At 32.8% G+C, this 18332-nt stretch overlaps 1 protein-coding gene across 1 annotated transcript in view; it reads left to right on the top strand.

Annotated features, from left to right (window-relative positions):
- Positions 1 to 18332, top strand: part of Ehbp1 (EH domain binding protein 1) — a 310593-nt gene that overhangs the window by 99709 nt on the left and 192552 nt on the right. Inside the window, 2 exon segments of the mRNA XM_047522702.1 lie at positions 15344 to 15434; positions 15437 to 15524. Of these exon segments, the coding sequence (XP_047378658.1) occupies positions 15344 to 15434; positions 15437 to 15524 (179 nt within the window).

The raw sequence follows: 18332 nt of genomic DNA, 5'->3' as shown, positions 1-18332 counted from the left end.
AGTACTATGGGGGAAATACTTCACTCTTCATCTTACTACAAAAGGAGTTCTAAATAGATTAGAAAGTTAATTAAGAAAATAAATCAAGTAAAAGACATAGAAGTGGATAAAGAAGAACTTTCTAAAGCACTAAGGAAGAAGAAAATATGCAATTTGTTTACATAAAAATTAAGACTAATGCATATTTTAAAAATTAAATTCTGACTTTATTGGCCAAGTCCTATTTATTGATGGGAATATAAATTGGCATAATTTCTGTAGGGCAAATGATGGGAATATAATTGCTGTAACTTCTACAGGTCAAATGGGTAGTCACAGAAAAAAAAATTAAGTGTGCATGTCTTTAATTCAGTTATTCAACCAACAAGAACATGAAAAAACTGAGGATGTGTATGAATAATTAAGAGAATTTTTTACTTACAACATGAAAATTTTTAAAAAAACTTCAGGACAGATGGTGTGTTTCAGTGGTAGATTCTTGCAAGCATGCACAGGCCCTGGGTTCAATCTGCTATACCACAAAAAACAATTTGAATGTCCACATATATGGGATAAATTGTTATGTCCATAAAAGAAGTATTTATAACTATTCCAAATGGCATTGTGGTATGATATTTATTGCTATAATAAGATATTCATCATACTTTAATGAGAAAAGCAATTTACAAAAGAAATGTGCAATATTTATCAAATTTTTCTTAAATATAAATTAGAAAAACAAAATATAAAAATGTTTATCTCTTGTGGTGGGATTATCTGTGGTTTTATGTTCTTTTTTTTTTACAATGAAATTTCAGTACTTGTATTTTTATGTTTAAAGTGAGTTTCTTATAAACAGCTTGTAGTTGGGTCTTATATTTTGATTTACTCTGACAAAGTCTTTTAATTAGTACATTTAGAACATTTACAAAATGATTATTGATATAGTTGGATTAATAGCTACTTACTGTTACTGTTTTTTCTTCTTACTTTTTCTCTGCTTTTTTGTGGTATTAATTGAACATTTTATATGATTCCATTTTCTTCCCTTTCTTAGCTTATCACTTAATCTTCTTTTTAAAATTAGTAGTGGTTGTCTGAGAGTTTACAGTAAACATGTGTCTAATTCAAGCCCACTTTTGAATAATGCTACACTGCTTCACAGGTAATGTGTATACGTTTTAAGAACTAAATAATTGTTTCCTCCCTCATGTCCCTTGTATTATTACTGACATTTATTTCACTCATACATAAGCACACATAAACATATATACACATACAATATACTCATAACCCTACATAATTGAATATAGTGTTGCCATTATTTATTTTGAATAAATTTAGCTGTTGGATCAGTTAAGAACAAAAATAAGTTTTTATTTTACCTTCATTTATTTATTCTTTTGTGCCCTTACTTCTTTATACAGATTTGAGTTTTGAACCTACTCTGTTTACCTTCTCTCTGCTTTTAACGTTTCTTACAAGGCAAGTCTATTTGGAATTATTCCCTTACTTTTTTATTTCTCTGAGAAAATTGTTATTTCTTCTTCACTTTTGAATGATAATCACCTAAATGCAAAATTCTAAGTTGGTGAGCCCCCTGCCTCAAAGTTTTAACTATCTCATTCTTCTTACTTGCCTGGTTTCTGGGAAGTTGAATGTGCATCTTATTTTTGTTCTTCTATAGGTAATGTGACTAGGTGTCTTTTCCTCCTCCTAGCTTCTTTCAGGATTTATTTAACCCTTGCTTTGTTTTTCTTGATGCTGAGCATTAACCTAGGGCCTTCTTTGTGTTGAGCACTCTCTTTGCTTCTGAGCTACACCCCTAGTCCCTATCTTTAATTTTCAGGAGTTAGAAAATGAGAGACCCAGGAATAGGTTTTTTTGCTTTTATCATGCTTAGTGTTCTGAGCTTTCTGGATCTATGGTTTAATATCTGACATTAATTTGGGGGAAATTCTCATTGTTATTGTTTCAATTATTTATTCTTTTCCTGGTTTGGTTTGTTCGTTTCTTCCTTCTGTTATTTTCCAAGCCCATTGTACTGGGCTATTGTATTGTAGTTTTTCATTTTTAACTTTGTTTTCTTAGTTTTCAGCTTGGATTTTTATTGTGATATCCTCACATTCAGAGGATTTCTCCTCAGCTGTGATAGGCCTATCAAAGACATTTATTTCTATTACAGTAATGTCCTTATTATGCATGTAATGAGACCCTAACATTTCTCATTGGTTCTTAGAATTACTGTCTCTTTGCTTACAATGCTCTTTCTGCATTGTATACTCTCTACTTTTATCTGTCAGAACCCTCAGCATGTTGTTTTTTTTTTTTTTAATTCCAGTCTGAGAATTCTAACATTCCTTCCATATCTGAATCTTGTTCTGTTACTTGCTGTATCTCTTCAGTTTGTGATTTTGCCTTTTAGGTTTACCTTGTAACTTTTACTTGATAGTGGGACATGATGTACTGGGTAAAAGGAACCACTGTAAGTAAACCGTGAGTAATGTGGTGGAAAGGTGTAAGGGATGTGAAACATTCTATATTCCTGTGATTAAGTCACAATCTTGTAGTGAACCTGTGCCTCTGAATTTTGAACTAACTTTGCAAGTATTTCTAAATTTTTTCCTCCTTTCTTATGTGGAACAGGATTGCCAGAGTGCACTGGGGTGAATATCTCTTTTTCTTAAGGCCCCTTAGGCTCAGATAAAATCCTAGGAGGTTAGGACTTTAAACAGTTTCTTTTGAAGACAGACCGTGATAAGAAGAATAGAGTATTACAGAGTATTACAGTCATGCATTTCACAATGATTTCTTTTCCCCTTCTGCTGCTGGAAGCATAGGCAGTTTTTCTTTGATAGTTACATTGAGAACCTGATCAAGCACCTCAGAGTAAAACTAAAAGATACAGGGGACCCCTTTGATCAGGTTCCCTGGATTTTAATTCTCAGATTGGTCCATACCTAGCCTCTAGCAATTCCTAGTTACAGTGTAGATTTTCCTACCTCAGCACTGGTTCTTAGGGAGTCTTCTGCTCTAACCTCTTATACTTTTCTTTATTTGCCTGTCTCCCCATCAGTTTGCCCAGTGAGCTCACTGTGTTAGCTTTTTGTCACTGTGACTAAAATACCTGACAAAAACAACTGAGAGGAGAGAAGGTTATTTGGGGCTCACATTCAGAGGTTCAGTTCATGGTTGTCTGACTCCTCTGCTCTGGGCCTGAGGTAAGGCAGAATGCCATGTAGAAGGGTGAAGTGTAGCAAAAACTGCTCAGCTCATTGCAGCCAGAAAGCAGAGAGAGAAAGAGGAGCCAGGCACAAGATATAGTCCCCAAAGGCATCCCCCCAGTGACCTATCTACCTCTAGCCATGCCCTACCTGCCTATAGTTACCACCCAGTAATCCATTCAAATTATTAATTCATCAAATGAATTAACTACTAATGGGGTTATAGCTCTCATAATCCAATCTTTTTACCTCTGAACATTGCTATGTTGCCTAACACATGAGCTCTTTGAGGGAATTTTTTTTTCTTTCTTTTATCGATTTATTTTGGTATTGGGGATTGAACCCAGGAGAAATTTGCCACTGAACCATATCCCCTGTCTTTTTTTTCCCCCCTTCAAGACAGGGTCTTGCTAAGTTGCTGAGGCCGACCTCAAACTTATGACCCTTCTGCCTCAGCCTCCTGAATCCCTGGGATTACAGGCATGTGCTTCTGTGTCTGACTTTGGGGAACATTTTAAAATCCAAACTGTAACAGTCATTTTTCTTACAGATCTTATAATAGTTGTTGATTTTCAGTTTGTTCAGCTTTTTACCTGTTTTTAGGACAGAGCAGTGTCTTCAAAGCTCCTTAAATGTGAAACCAGAAACTGGAACTTCCATTACTTGTGTCATAAGAAAAAATTAGTTTTAGAAATCATTAAAGGACAAAGCAAGAAAATATTAAATATATTATCAACAAAAGTGGAAGACAAGAAGCTTAATATTTTCCTTAGTAAGAATTCTAGAAGAGTTTTTTTTTAAAAAAGAGAAACTTTGGATTGTGTAGAGGGAAATGAAGGGAGGGAAGGGATGGGGGAAGGAAAGAGTGGATTGTGACATACATCATTACCCTATGTGCATGTATGATTACACAAATGGTGTGAATCTATATCATATACAACCATAGAAATGAAAAGTTGTGCCCCATTTGTATACAGTGAATCAAAATACAGTCTGTAAAAATAAAAATTAAATCAAATTAAAAAAGAGAAACTAAGATTGAATTAGATAAATGAACAAAGGGTATTATTGGTTTTAAAAAAGAGAAAGATGGATGATAAGCATGAAAATATATTCCAAGGTCATGAGTTATCAAATAAATGCAAAGTAAATAAATTAGACTGAGTTTTCTTCTTACAGTTTTGCAAAGCTTCTAAAATATATAGTAGTGCTGTTGTGGGCTTGGTGGATGAGAATAGCATTACTAGTACACCTAAAAGTTATGATATAATATGTTTGGAAAAGCAATTTGTCATTACCTATAAAATTCTTAAAATGTTCAAATACTTTACTCAGACTTTCTCTTCTAGAAATCTTTCCTAAGAAAAAGAAATGCCAAAAATACTTTGAACAAAAGATGTTCACTGCAGCATCATTTCTAAGAATAGCAAATTTGAAGTGACTTACACGTACAATAGTTATATACATTTTTGGTGTAACTGTGTACAGAATGACTTGAAATTTCTAAAATTAAGGTTATAACTTATAATGCCAAGTTTAAAAAACATAAGATCTTATAAATAGTATTAACTATTTTAAAAGACTAGAGAAAATATATCAAAATGTTAACCACGATGTTAGCTACTTGGTGAAGTTTTGAGTGATTCTCTTTTGTACTTCTCTATATATTTATACTTTTCTGTGGTGAATTTGTTCAAATAATTGGGGGAAAAGTATAGCATTATAAAACATGATAACCCTCATAAAATCAATCCTAGAATATGAAATCTAGCTGCATATGAAACTAGAGAAAGGGAAACAAGTCAGATGCTTAGCAGTCATCTGCTCATAGAAGATAGGGTTGAATATAGGAGGAAGTGACCATGAAGCTGGAAGAAGAATCCAGATTCTGGAGAGATTTAGCAGTTAGAGACAATTTAATTTGGTGAGTTCTGAGATTATGAGGCTTGATATATGGTAGTATAATTCAATGAGATGAAAAACTAAGGGAAGAAACTAGGGGTAAAAGATGAGTTCAGTTTGCTGTGTTGTGTTACAATGAATGATGGACACTTGAGTGTTAGATCTGGCCCTCAGAAATAAGTCTATTTATAAAGACTTGGGAGTTATTTATTAGCATACCTTGAGTCTAGGACATGAAAGACAAGTCCTTTGGTGGCAGTTCCTTTCTAAACAAATATGATTATATTTCTCTTAGTACATCTAATGGAAACTAATTTAAAAGCCAATAATTTAGTTTCTTGTTTAAGATTAAACAACTGCATAAAATAATATGAGTAAACTTTTTCTTGCTTTCTTTAGAATTACAGGAGGAAGGGTTGATATAAACTGACAATTTTGTACTAGAGTTGACATCAGGTTTACTCCCTGTTTACCCCACCCCAAGTTTGGACAACTACAATCTATTTAGACTTTTGCACCTCTTTAGATTGTGTATTTATGTTTATCTGGAGTTTCCCTCTGAGAAGGCTGAAGTTTTTTATTTGTATTTTTTTTAAACAGGAAAGTTAGATTTTTTTTCTTAATGAGTATATATCTAAACAGATTTTAAAATGTCAATTCTTTCTGTTTACATTTGTGCTACCAAACTCTTGCATCCAACCATCTAGGTTGGTATCTCAGCTGATATGTTTTCCAATTAAGTCTTTGTGGTTGAGAGAGTTTCCTGTGACATGTCTACTTTTGCATTTAATTGCTCTATGAATTCCAAATTAAATTCTGCAGAATTTTATTTGGTCTGCTGATGAAGCAAAGATCTTTTCAGCATGACCCAAGAAATGTTACACTTATGACAATTCAAAGAACCAGTGTCACAATTTTGAAAAAGTTAAAACTGCTTGACTTCCAGATTGACTTTTTATCATTTGGAAATAAAATTTAAAATGTTATCACCAAGGCTAAATGAGAGAATGCCAAGGCACATAATAGATGTCATAACTATTTGTAGAATAAATAAAGTAAAACTGTTGATCTTGATATTGTATGTACAAAATTATTTTTTTCAGAAAGAGCAAAGTCTTAGGAGTTTTTAGGTGGAATTCGAATGAAAAGTACCAAGAAATAACTCTCTACTAGATATCCTTGCATTAGGTAACAGGTTGAATTAAGAAACTTCTAAGGTATCTTCAAACTCCACATTATCTCAGGTGATGATTTTGTTTCTTTGGTCAGTAGAGAAAATGAGTATTCACACAAAGAATTGAGTGTTAGTTCTTTACACTGATCAGTAATTCATGTAATCATGAGACAGAGGGTAAAGATTGAATAACTTTTAAGACCAACATTAATCTAGTCACATTTTCTTAAAATGCTCTTCAGAATTCTAGTTTGCCTGACACTTTATTTTTTGGTGTCCTGATTCAGTAGTGCTCAGAATAAGGCTTAAGAGTCATAAACAGGATCAGGTATTAGACTATGAGACTATAGAAGGGGTTATGCCACAAACATCAGGTACTTACTAACTGCTTATAGTAATGATAAGGCATGACATCTAACCAGACAAAACAACAAAATCATGATATGGTTGTATTGATAATCAGAGGTCCACATCTACAGATTTCCAGTAAAATAAATCTCAACCCTGACAGTCTTAAGAATTACTAAATTGAAGAGCTTACATTATTGTGAGTCAGGTAAACTTCATTGTGATGGTTGTTTATCAAAATGCTAATTTTGTTTTGTAAAATTCAAATGAAGAATTCTGTGTTTGGCAATGTGGATTTAGATATCATGAGTAACCCCTATCAGAAAATAGCTAAAAACATAGGTAAAATATATATTTTTAAAAAATCTTTAAAAATGTACTCCGAAATGACACTTGATAGAATCTAAAACATAAAACAGTAATAGTAGTAATTGAAAGCAGGTAATCTGGAAGATATACATTGATCATAGCTTTCTCACTGAAGGTTTCATGTTGAACTCGTGATTTACTGCTTTTATCTCTGAATGGAGATTCAGGGAAAGTCTAGTACTTCCCATTTTCCCAAGGTGGAAAGTATAATAAAATCTTTGTTGCATGAAGTTAAGACTCCAGAATTGTATCATCAGTGTAAGAATTAATTTCAACACTTGAGTATTAGTTTTTTGTATATGTTCTTTGACAAAATGAAAAGTTTGTATAAAGCACTAGTGCTGCATTACAAAGGACAAAGAAAAAACACTTGGGCTATCATTTGAGTTGTAAACTAAAGTAACAATTTTTTTTTCCTGAAACACTATTTTTACTTGGAAAAAAAAAAAAAAAAAAGACTAACAGGCAAACAGTGGTTATTCAGCATTTAGTATTTGGCAAATTATTTCTGAAACTGAGGGTGAACATACCACTTACAAGTGAGCAACTGAAATTATGTGTTTCTATGATAAAATTCAAGGTTTCAATGGAAAATTCAAATTTGGAAAAACTTGTGCTCACCACCTTTAGCTTGATAGCTTTCCAATGCTTAAATTTTTTTCTGATGGAATATAATTTGTTTGGTTTTGAATAATGTAATGTGTAAATATCTGCATAATTCAGATAATTGTTATTTTACAAATGATCAAAGTGTGATGTTACAAAATCATGCATGGATAAAAGATTAATTCAGTTGCATGCTAGGGCAATATATTTTATTTAATAGTTTAAAAGTTCATTGATAAGGTTTCATATTCTGCATTACCATTAACCTTTAAGATACAAAGATCCAAAACTTTATGATAAGGTTATTAAAATATTCCTGTCTTTTTCAGCTACAAACCTTTGTGAGACCTGATTTTCTTGATGTTGTATGAATACTTCAACCAAAACAGTAAACGATACAGATTGAATATGGAAGTAGATCATCTGTTAAAGTAGATATTAAGGGATGCAATGTGGCTCAATGGTAGAGCACTTGCTTATCAAACATCAGTTCCTGGGTTCAATCCCCAGTACTGCCAAATATTAATTTAATTAATTGATTTTTAAAAAGCCAAACAACAACAAAACTCAGATATTAAGGAGATATTAGAGAGACAGAGACATGGAAGAAATGGAAAACAGAACTGTTTCTCATTAAGTTGTTTTGTATAGAAAGTATATTTATTCTTTATGAAACATATTAACATGAGTTTTTAAATTATTTTCTACATTTCTTATTTTTAATTTTTAGTAGAGTAAATATTGATGAATATAAGCTACATAAACAAAAGTTCATTGGAGGTCTCAATAAAAACATGTAAAGAATCTTGAGACAAAAACACTTGAAACTGTTGTCTTAACCTATCTGGTCAAAAGCCAGTGATTATCACACTGAGCTAACAAGTTTTTCTGGCAATTGCTATTCATAAGAGACAGTTCTAAAAGAAGAGGAAGTTAAATGTCAGAAGGAGAAAGAGGAACCTGTAAAGAAATCCATGACTTCTGGTTGGTGAACACTCTGTATGGAGTTCGTTCATGAATCTTCCTAGTTTCAGACAGGTCCCCGTTTGCTCCTAACTCTCCTAATTCTATAATGTCTCTTGATTGTTGGCTTCCCCAAACAGTGCTTCTGGAATAAGCTTCCCAGGGTGTCCTGATGCTGCTTACCATTTTCACTTTCCTTCCTATTGTAAAAACAAAATGAAGGAATTCCTTTTTTGCCTATTCCTTTTTACATCTAGGGTCCCCTTTACTTATTAAACCTCTTTGGTGTGGAGACACCTCTTCCCAGCTCAACAATGGAATAGACTGTATTGTTCTTGTCACTAAATTACAAGTCATTCCTATTTCTTATTTTTATGAGAAGGATATGAAAAAATATCTTGAACAGAAGAAACTAATGATGTGAAGGTAATTCAAAGTGTTTTCATAATAAGTTATACAATTATGATTCATTCATTTATTCAACAAATATTTACTAAGCAATAGTAAAGTGAGGTAAGCTTGCTTTCTTTTTCTTCCTCCCCGCCCCTCCCCTCCCGCTTCCTTTCTTTTCTTTCTTTCTCTCTCTCTCTCACTCCCTCCCTCCCTCCCTCCCTCCCTCCCTCCCTCTCTCTCTCTCTCTCCTCTCTCTCTCTCTCTCTCTCCTCTCTCTCTCATCTCCTCTCTCTCTCTCTTTCTTTCTTTCTTTCTTTCTTCTCTCTCTCTCTCTGTCTCTCTTCTTTTGTACTGGGGATTGAACCCAGGGGCACATACTACTCCTCAACCCTTTTATTTTTTATTTGAGACAGGGTTTCACTAAGTTCTTGGGGCCTCATTAGGTTGCTAAGGCTGGCTTCAATTTGTGATCCTGCTGCCTCAGTCTCCTGAGTTGCTGGGATTAGAGGCATGTGCCACCATGCCCAGCTGAGAAAAATGAGTTTTAAGAAAAGATTGAAGAAATTGGGAGAGCTGGCCATATGATGCCAGTGAGAAGAACATTCCTAGTAAGAGAAATAACAATTCTCTTGTTAGAGAATAGGCCAGAATAGTAGAGCAGAGAAAATGAGAGGCAAAATATCCTAGGAAAAAAAGTCAGAGAGGTCTGATGATATGGGGCTGTTGGTCCTAGTTAGCACTTTGGATTTTATTCTGGGACTTTTGCAGGCTCTTGAATAAGAAGTGCAATGATCTGACTTGAACAGCATTATTTTAGTTGCTACATTGGGAAATAATTGAAGGACAAAGGCAGTAGCAAGATCATTTTGAAGTTATGTTACATTAATCCAGTGTAAGAGAAGCAATGGTACTTAAGCCATAAATATTTAAAAAATACTCAAAAATTGTGTGAGCGCTTTGTGTGTGTTCAGGAGGAGGGGGTGCTAAATTGAAAAAGGAGGTTTATCATAAGGTTTATTACTTGGAATATTGACCAGATTGTGAGCAGGTTCTCAACTCTCATTTATTTATTCCTTGAATTGTATGTTTTAAAAAAATATTCCATGATCTCAAATTTGAACATTTTGCTGCTATACTTTTCCTTATCACATAGGAAAGATAATAACTGGGGGCTACGGTGATTTTCACATAAAAATGATCTTAATGTAAAAATAGACAGCATTATATATTTACCACTTACATGCTTTTTAAGGACCCATGGAACATTTATGAAAACTGATTATGGGTTAAGCAGTGAAACTTTTCACAATACATTTTGAAGGATTGGCATTACACAGACTACATTCTGTGACCCTAGTACAATTAAATACTAACCAATTAGAAATAAGTAGAAAAACTCCATATAGATGAAAAAAAAAAGTTTCTTGAATCTTCTAAGTCAAAGAATTTGATAAAAATTGGAATATATTTACAGAATAAAAAATCTTTTATAAAATATTATTAATCATATTATAATATATGAGTTGAATCAGTACCTAGACAAATATATAATCTTAAATGCTTATATTGGTAAAGAACTGCTCAGAATTCAGGAGTTAGCTAGAACAGAATATACCTGAGGAGAGCAAGAAGAGGAAATGATAAAGAGGAGCAGAAACTAATGAAATAGAAAACAAAGATTCACTAGAAAGAATCAATTAAAAATGAACAAATTTATGAACAAGAGGGAAATCACAGATTATAGTATTGAGAATGAAAAAAATGTACAAATTATATATTTTGCAGAGATTAATGTAATACTAGTTCAAGTTACTAAATAGAAATCTTGGATGAAATGAATAAAGTCCTAGGGAGGTAAAATTATCTCACTGACTTAAGGCGACATTATACTCCTGAATATTTCTGTAATTATTATTCAGTAATTAAAAGTCTTCCCAAAAGTGAATAGTCTTGGATAATTTATAGGTACCTTCAACCAAACATTTGAGGAACAGATAATTCCAAGTCTTTCTGGAAAAGTAAGATGACTCAGATTATCAGGTTAAGATAAGCAATCAAACAGCATGCACAAAAAATACAATTATAGATCTATCTTCCCAATGAAAATGCATGCAAAATATTAAGCATCCATTTCAGGTCATTTTGTGTTGCTGTAACAAATACCTGAGTCTGGGTAATATATAAGAATGTAAAAAGAAAAGAGTTTTATTGGCTCACAATTCTAGTGAATGAAAACTTCAAACTGTATCATGCAGTATCTAGTGAGGGGCCTCCATGGCTACATCACAACATGGCTGGGAAGTGGAATGGGAAACCCTCAAGTACAGAAAAGACATGAGTGTGAGAAAAGAAGTCAGAGAACAGGGAGGGCCCAGGTTGCCTCTTATAATGTCACTCTCTGGTAGGAACTAAGAACTAATCCACATCTATAGACTGATGAAATAGTGTTAATCCATTCATGAGGGTGGAGCCCTTGTGACCTAATTACCTTCCTCAAGGCCTCATCTCTTAAAGGTTCTATCACCTCAACACCAGCATCCTGGGGACTGAGCACATGAACCTTTAGGGCAAACTACATCCAAACCATAGCAACATCCAAAGCCATAATTATTTTCATATACAGAAAAGACAGTACATAGCTCAGCATGATCTAATTGGGTGTATCCCATAAATGTGGGGTTGCCATTATTTTAGAAAATTATTAATTTAACACCTATTAAGGTTAAAAACTAAGAAAACTTTATCCTGAAAGATTCAGAAAAAAAAATTTGATAAATACACATTTAGCTAAATAAAATTAGAAATAAAATTAAAAGCTCAAAACAACTGGTAATAAAGGGAGCTTCCTTAATTTATAAGGAAAGGGTAGTATTAGAGAAGAAAAATCTATAGTAAACACACTAACTTAGCAATAAAAAAATCAAAAGCACTTCCTTGTAAGGTCAAGAATAAATCAAGAATGACCCCTTCACTATACCTGGTAAACATAATACTGAAGGACCCAGCCAATGTACCATCAAAAAAAAAAAAAAAAAAAAAAGGGAAAGAAAGAAAGAAATTAAAGATGGAAAAATGAATCAATAGATGATTTTGTGGATGATATAATCAAAATGGAAAACCAAAGGAAATATATAGTAAAATTAATACAAGCGTACTAGTAAGATTGCTTAGATGCAAATTCTACTTGCATATTCATTGCTTTTCTATATGCCAGAAATAGTTAGTTCAACAATATAATTTAAAAACAATGTGATTTGTAACAATAACAACATGACTGAGGAATAAATCCAGGAATAATAAATGTGCAGGTCTGTGGAGGAAAAATGATAAAACTTTGAGACATTAAAACTCTAAATAAGTAGAAATACCCTATTTAAAATAATGTGACTCAGTTTCAGAGATGTCCAGGGACCATATTGATCTGCAGATTTAATGCAGTTCCAATTGATATCTTAATTGGATTTTTTATAGAATTGGAACATTATGCTACATGAAATAAGCCTAACACAAAAAGGACAAATATTGTGATTCCACTTATTCGAGGAATAGGTAAATGAGACATAAAGGATAGAGGTTACCAGGTGCTGGGGGTGGGAGAGTGGGAGTTATTGATGAAAAAGTTCTGGAAACAGTAGTGATGGTTATGCAACACAGCAATATGAAAAGTTGTTTTTATTTTTTGCTACTGAGGCATGCTTTATAAACTGAGCTGAGCTACATCCCCAGCCCTTTTTATTTTTTATTTGAAATAAGTTCTCACCAAATTGCTGAGACTGTTCTCAAATTTGTGATTCTCTGTCTTTGCCTTCTGAATCTTTGAGATTGCAGGCATGCACCACGACACTGGGAAGTATAAAAAAGTTTGCATTGTTCCTCATTCTTACAGATATTTGGTATTGCAACTTTTTAAATATTTGCCAATTTGAGAATGTGAGATTGAAGCTTAGATACATGAATGAGAGTAGTTATGAAAAATGTGATTTTTTATGTTAAAATAATTTTATGTTAGTACTTATGTGGAAGGTATTTCTGAAAATATGACTTAGATTAACTGGGTCAGAATCACCTGGTACTAGTGGTGTGCATGCATCGGGAGTAGGATGGGTGTGTGTATTACTTATTAGAAATCAGCAGATTCCTGGTTCCATCTCTAGGTATACTAATTTAGGATCTGTAGGAGTGGGATCCAGATATACCTACATTTTTAACCAGCTCTCCTGATTTTGTTTTTGCTTTTTAATAAACATCGAAGTTTAAGAACCTCTGCTTAAATGGTACAGCTAATTGTGTTTAGAATTTAATAGGTTTTATTACCTATTGTTTCAAAGACTTTGATTTACCAATATTAGAACACCTTTTTGTCTTAAAATCCGAGTTCAGAAAAAAATTTTTATATAACTTTTGTTCTAAAAAATGAAATTGGCAGAATGTTAATTATCAAAAATCTAGACTTTTACAGGAACCATCCTTAAAGCAAACATTCAAAATCATGCCTATTTCCAAGTTATCTTAATTTTGGTAGTTTGATTATTTTGTTACAAAATTAAATAATTACATTAAGGGATCAATGTCATACTTTGTGAAACAGATTTAACAAAAACTGAAAATGATACATGACAGTTTGTATGTCATGCTTTCACAACTGGGGCTTTAAATCCTATATTATATGTAGATATTGTTAGCTATTCTAAAGGTACAATAAGAGATTATTGTTCATATCAGTGTAATAAATTGATACTCCCTGATCGTACTTTTCATTTTGCACATTGTCAGAACCTTGGACCTTAATCTTATTCTTTGATTGACAGTAGCGACCAGGGAAAGAACACTTGTATTGTTTGGGATAGTCCACATCTGTTCAACTTGATTCAGTTGAGGGTATTTGCATATTCTTAAGTATTTCTTCTGAGAGGGCTTAAATCCTTCTCAAGTGCTTGATGCATTTTTAAAATTCATTCATAAGGTATCTACATGCACTAATAGTTCTGTAAAATATTGCTGTGCATAATCTGACAGATAAGACCATGTTTTAAAACAAGGTATTCTTTAGGGATGTATATTACATTTTTACTTATTCTGTTGGGCAGAAATGTCAGATTTTGAGGTCTGTTTTAATGTTTTGATTAAATTAGTATATCCTTATTTTAGGCAGATTAGTCAATCATAGGACAAGTAAAGATTTATTAAATAAAATTTCAAAGATGTTAATGGAAACTTTTCCTGCCTTGGTTGGAACATTTCATAGAAAATAATTGCAGAACTTTAATGGATTTGTTTAGCCCCTCTTTATTTTGCAGGGAAGATTACTGAGATTCAAGTGTCCTGACTTGTTCAAGGTCACACAACTTGAAAATTCAGCCTTAAATGTTGCTCTCAACTGCCAGATCAGTAAATGTTAAGAAATAATATGATATAGATAACCTCTGATTTACATTATTACAAATTATCCATAAAATTTTTTCCTTCCCATTAGAACACACTCAAGGATTATATATTGTGTCATCATATCCCTTCAGAATTTACATGTGTTTTACATGTAATTAATGCCCAGTCATTATTTTGCTGTCTTATTTCAATTATTCTCTTAGGCTATTATTCTATAAAGTATAATTAGGTTATGTGATGGCTTATTAATGGAATTTTAAACACCTTTGATAACAGACAGGTTTCATTTTGTGTTTCATTTCTGATGAATTGGCAATAGCTATGTCAAGAAGAATTTTGAATTTGCTGGCATTAGTTAGCAGTGCTGTCATGGACCTAAGATCAGAGAACTATTTCTTCCTTTATATGTGTGATCTTAGGGAAGGGAGAGGGAATTACAAGCTGGATGATCATAAAAAGTCCTTTGGAAAGAAATGTCTCAATTACAATTTAGATAGAATTTATATGGTGTAGGCAAAAAAGAGGAAGAATGTCACCTAGGCTGGAGGCTCCATAAAAAATTTTAAGTGTTTACAAAGGAGAAATACCATTAGGTTACATTGTGCCATTAAGTACATTGTACCAATTAGTACAATGAAAGGAATGAAAACAGTTGTTGACTACTTGTTGATGCCTAACCCTGTGTTAGAGCCTTTTCTTACAGTAAACCTGGAAACTTTTTGTCTTTGTTTTTATTCCTTGCTTCCTTTCCTAAGATATTTAGAGTTTTCTCATTTTCCCTTTTTTCCACTGTACTTTCCAGTTTCTTATCTGCCTTACTTAGACATAAAGGCTATGATGAAACCTCATCATAATTTTATTTATTACTATGTTTTAGGGATCATTGGAGAAGGGAGTTCTCAGTTGTTATTGAATTTTATTATTTAACTATAATTTAACTCCAAAATACACAACTTTTAAAATTTTTTACTTTTATTTTGTGTGTGTCTGTGTCTTCTAGGAATCCCCTTCTGGTAGAAGGAAAGCTCTTGCTACTAGCAGCATCAATATGAAACAGTATGCAAGCCCTATGCCAACTCAGACTGACGTCAAGTTAAATTCAAGCCATTGTCTAAAAAAGTTGTATCTGCCACTCTCCAGTTTTCATTATCTTGCATTTTCCTTCGGGAAGGAAAAGCCACGTAAGTTTCTTTTGTCATATAAGCTGCTTCATTCACGGTGTGTTTCAAGACACCATTTTAGAGCTGTTGGCTCAGTAGACTGGCAATAGTTGAACATCATATAACATAGCCATTATTCTTTATTTGATAGACTGAGTTAAATGAACTTTTTGTTACTTATAGTCTCTTTTGATTCCAAAAAATGAACTATAATATAAAAGGGATTATAGCTAGTTTCAATTTTTAAATGGATATTATAGGGTATCTTAAGTGTCTACCTTCCTTGTAGCAGCCTATAATCTAAAGTGCAGTTAAATTTGTAGAGCTACTTGATGCAACTGAGAAGTGAGAGGAACCCTAAATGAAAAGTTAGATAAAGAGATGAAAGAACTAAGAAAACTTTTGCCAATTCTTGTTTCTTGGCTCTGCTTTCTAAACTTGCTTAGAAAAGTACACATAAATAAACATTTATCCATGATTATTACCTTTTTCAAAAATCACTTCTGCAAGGTTCAGTGGTGTGTGCCTGTATCCCCATTGTTCAGGATGCTGAGGATTGCTCAAGCCTAGGATTTCTAGACCAACCTAGGCAATAATGTCAGACCCTGTCCCAAAAATAAAAACCCAAAATTACTTCTTAAACACTGAATAAGCATTGCACAAAGATTTCTAGATCTGGGTCTAGTCTCTTAAAAGAGTAAAATTCTGACTGGATAAAATGAAATGAACATACATAGAGCAGGAGGGAAAAAGTATCCGTCACTCTGGTTATTGCATACAGTTAAGTTAGAGTAAGTGCATACTACTGGTGTAATGAGTTAGTACCTACCTGAAATAGAAGATGAAGGGATGAGATAAATGGAAATGCTATGCCTAGAATTTCCTATTAAAGGTGAGGGGTAAAGGTATCTGTAAACTTTCAATTCAATCCAAACCACAGTTCTGAATATGTCTGACCTACTGGAAAGTCTACTTGAATGGTAAGACTGGATTCTGTGCATCACTCAAAATGAGATATTTGGCACTTATCTATATGGCAGCAAATAACATGGTAGATAACAATAATAAGTCTCCTCTCAAGGAAGTTATGTTCTAAATGAGTGTGGTTAGTCCAGAATGGAAGCATGTTAATCTTTCATCCCAGGACCTTAAACTGCAGGCGAAAATACTGACATATTTAAAATATCTTATCCTGAAGTTTAAGCCAAAATGAAAGGAAAGGAAACACAGGAAGAAGAGAGAAAACAAATTCAGAGAAGCTCCTTGAGGGTAGACTCCCTTCCACTGGGCAGCAGAAAGTGAATCAGCACCATTCACAGTAATCTGAGTGAGAGGAAATTCAGATAAATCAAATGTCTCAATTTGAATTGAATGGAGACTCTCAGAATAACCGGAATTCCTTCTCTACCTCCTTCTTTCTTTACCTTCTTACCTTCCCCAAAGAAAAATGTTCAGGATTAAAATATGAGTAAATTAAAGTGGAAAAATTAAGCAAGTTAACTTTTTAGGAATGATATATTTTGAAATTATGTCCCTATTCTATTATTGGTAAGTGAGCAATTTGTAAAGCATTTATATGAAGTTATACAACTTTTTGCTGTTCATGCAGACTTTATATCACTAAATGTATTTAAAAGGGGGAAATGATTTTGTTGACAGCCTATGTGAAATAAGATGCAAAGAATTTCAAAAACTAGTTTAGTTTGCAAAGCATACTGTATTTAGAAGATAAGTAAAGCATTACTTTTTAAGAAAACAGTTTTTTAATTTGACTGTCTGAATTTGGAGGAAGTATACCAAATCAAAAAATAATTTGTGTATGACATATTAGAAATTCATTCACTGTAGTTTATTTGAAGTTAAGGTAAAAGTAGAATATTTAAGTAAAGTTAACAAATATATTTCAAATACTTCAAGATTTTAATAAAATCAAGATTTTAAATCTTTTTTTTTTAAGTTGTAGATGGACACAAATACCTTTATTATGTTTATTTTTATATGGTGCTGAGGATTGAACCCACTGCCTCACACATGCTAGGCAAGTACTCTACCACTGAACTACAACCCCAGCCAACATCAAGATTTAATAGTATTTTAATTAACTTATAATTGACCCATGACATTTTTTATCTTGTAATTCCTAAAAGAGGGTAGACTTTATTTTTAAGATGCTTTTTCTGTTACAATAGTTCTTCTAACTTTGTGTGTTTGTAGGGGTATGACTCCTTTGGAAAAAAATTCACATTAAGCAGGATTTAAATATGATTTACAGAAGTTTACTACTTTCTTTCTTCTAACCCATAAATCCAAAATGGGTCATGGACTTTAAGAATTCCTGTTCTAATTCCTTTCGAAAACTTCAATATTTCAAGTCTAGATATCATCTGATATGCAACTATCTTATTGATTGATTGATTGATTGATTTTAGGTATTGGGGATTGAACTCAGGGGTTCTTTATCACTAAGTTCCATCTTCAGTCCCTTTTATTTTTTATTTTGAGACAGGGTCTTAAGTTGCTGAGGGCCTTGCTAAATTGCTAAGGCTGGTCTGCAATCCTCTTGTCTCAACCTCCCAAGTTGCTAGGATTGTAGGTGTGACCACTGGCTTATTCTACTATAGCACACAGATTTAAACTAACTCCTAACTAGTTAGTTTTCAATTTTTTTCTTTTTACTCGTTAAACATTCTATTTTAAAATTAATGAATATGAGTATTTAGATTATTCAGTATTCTTATACAACTGGTTTAAAAAGAACTTATTGGCATATTTACAGAAAGAAGTAATATTAATATTAATATTAATGTTATAAGTTGAGTGTCCCTTATT

This window comes from Sciurus carolinensis, chromosome 13 (genome assembly GCF_902686445.1).
Source record: "Sciurus carolinensis chromosome 13, mSciCar1.2, whole genome shotgun sequence".
Classification (NCBI taxonomy): Eukaryota; Metazoa; Chordata; class Mammalia; order Rodentia; family Sciuridae; genus Sciurus; species Sciurus carolinensis.
The sequence above is the reverse complement of the archived record's forward strand: the minus strand, read 5'-3'. Positions and strand labels throughout refer to the sequence as shown.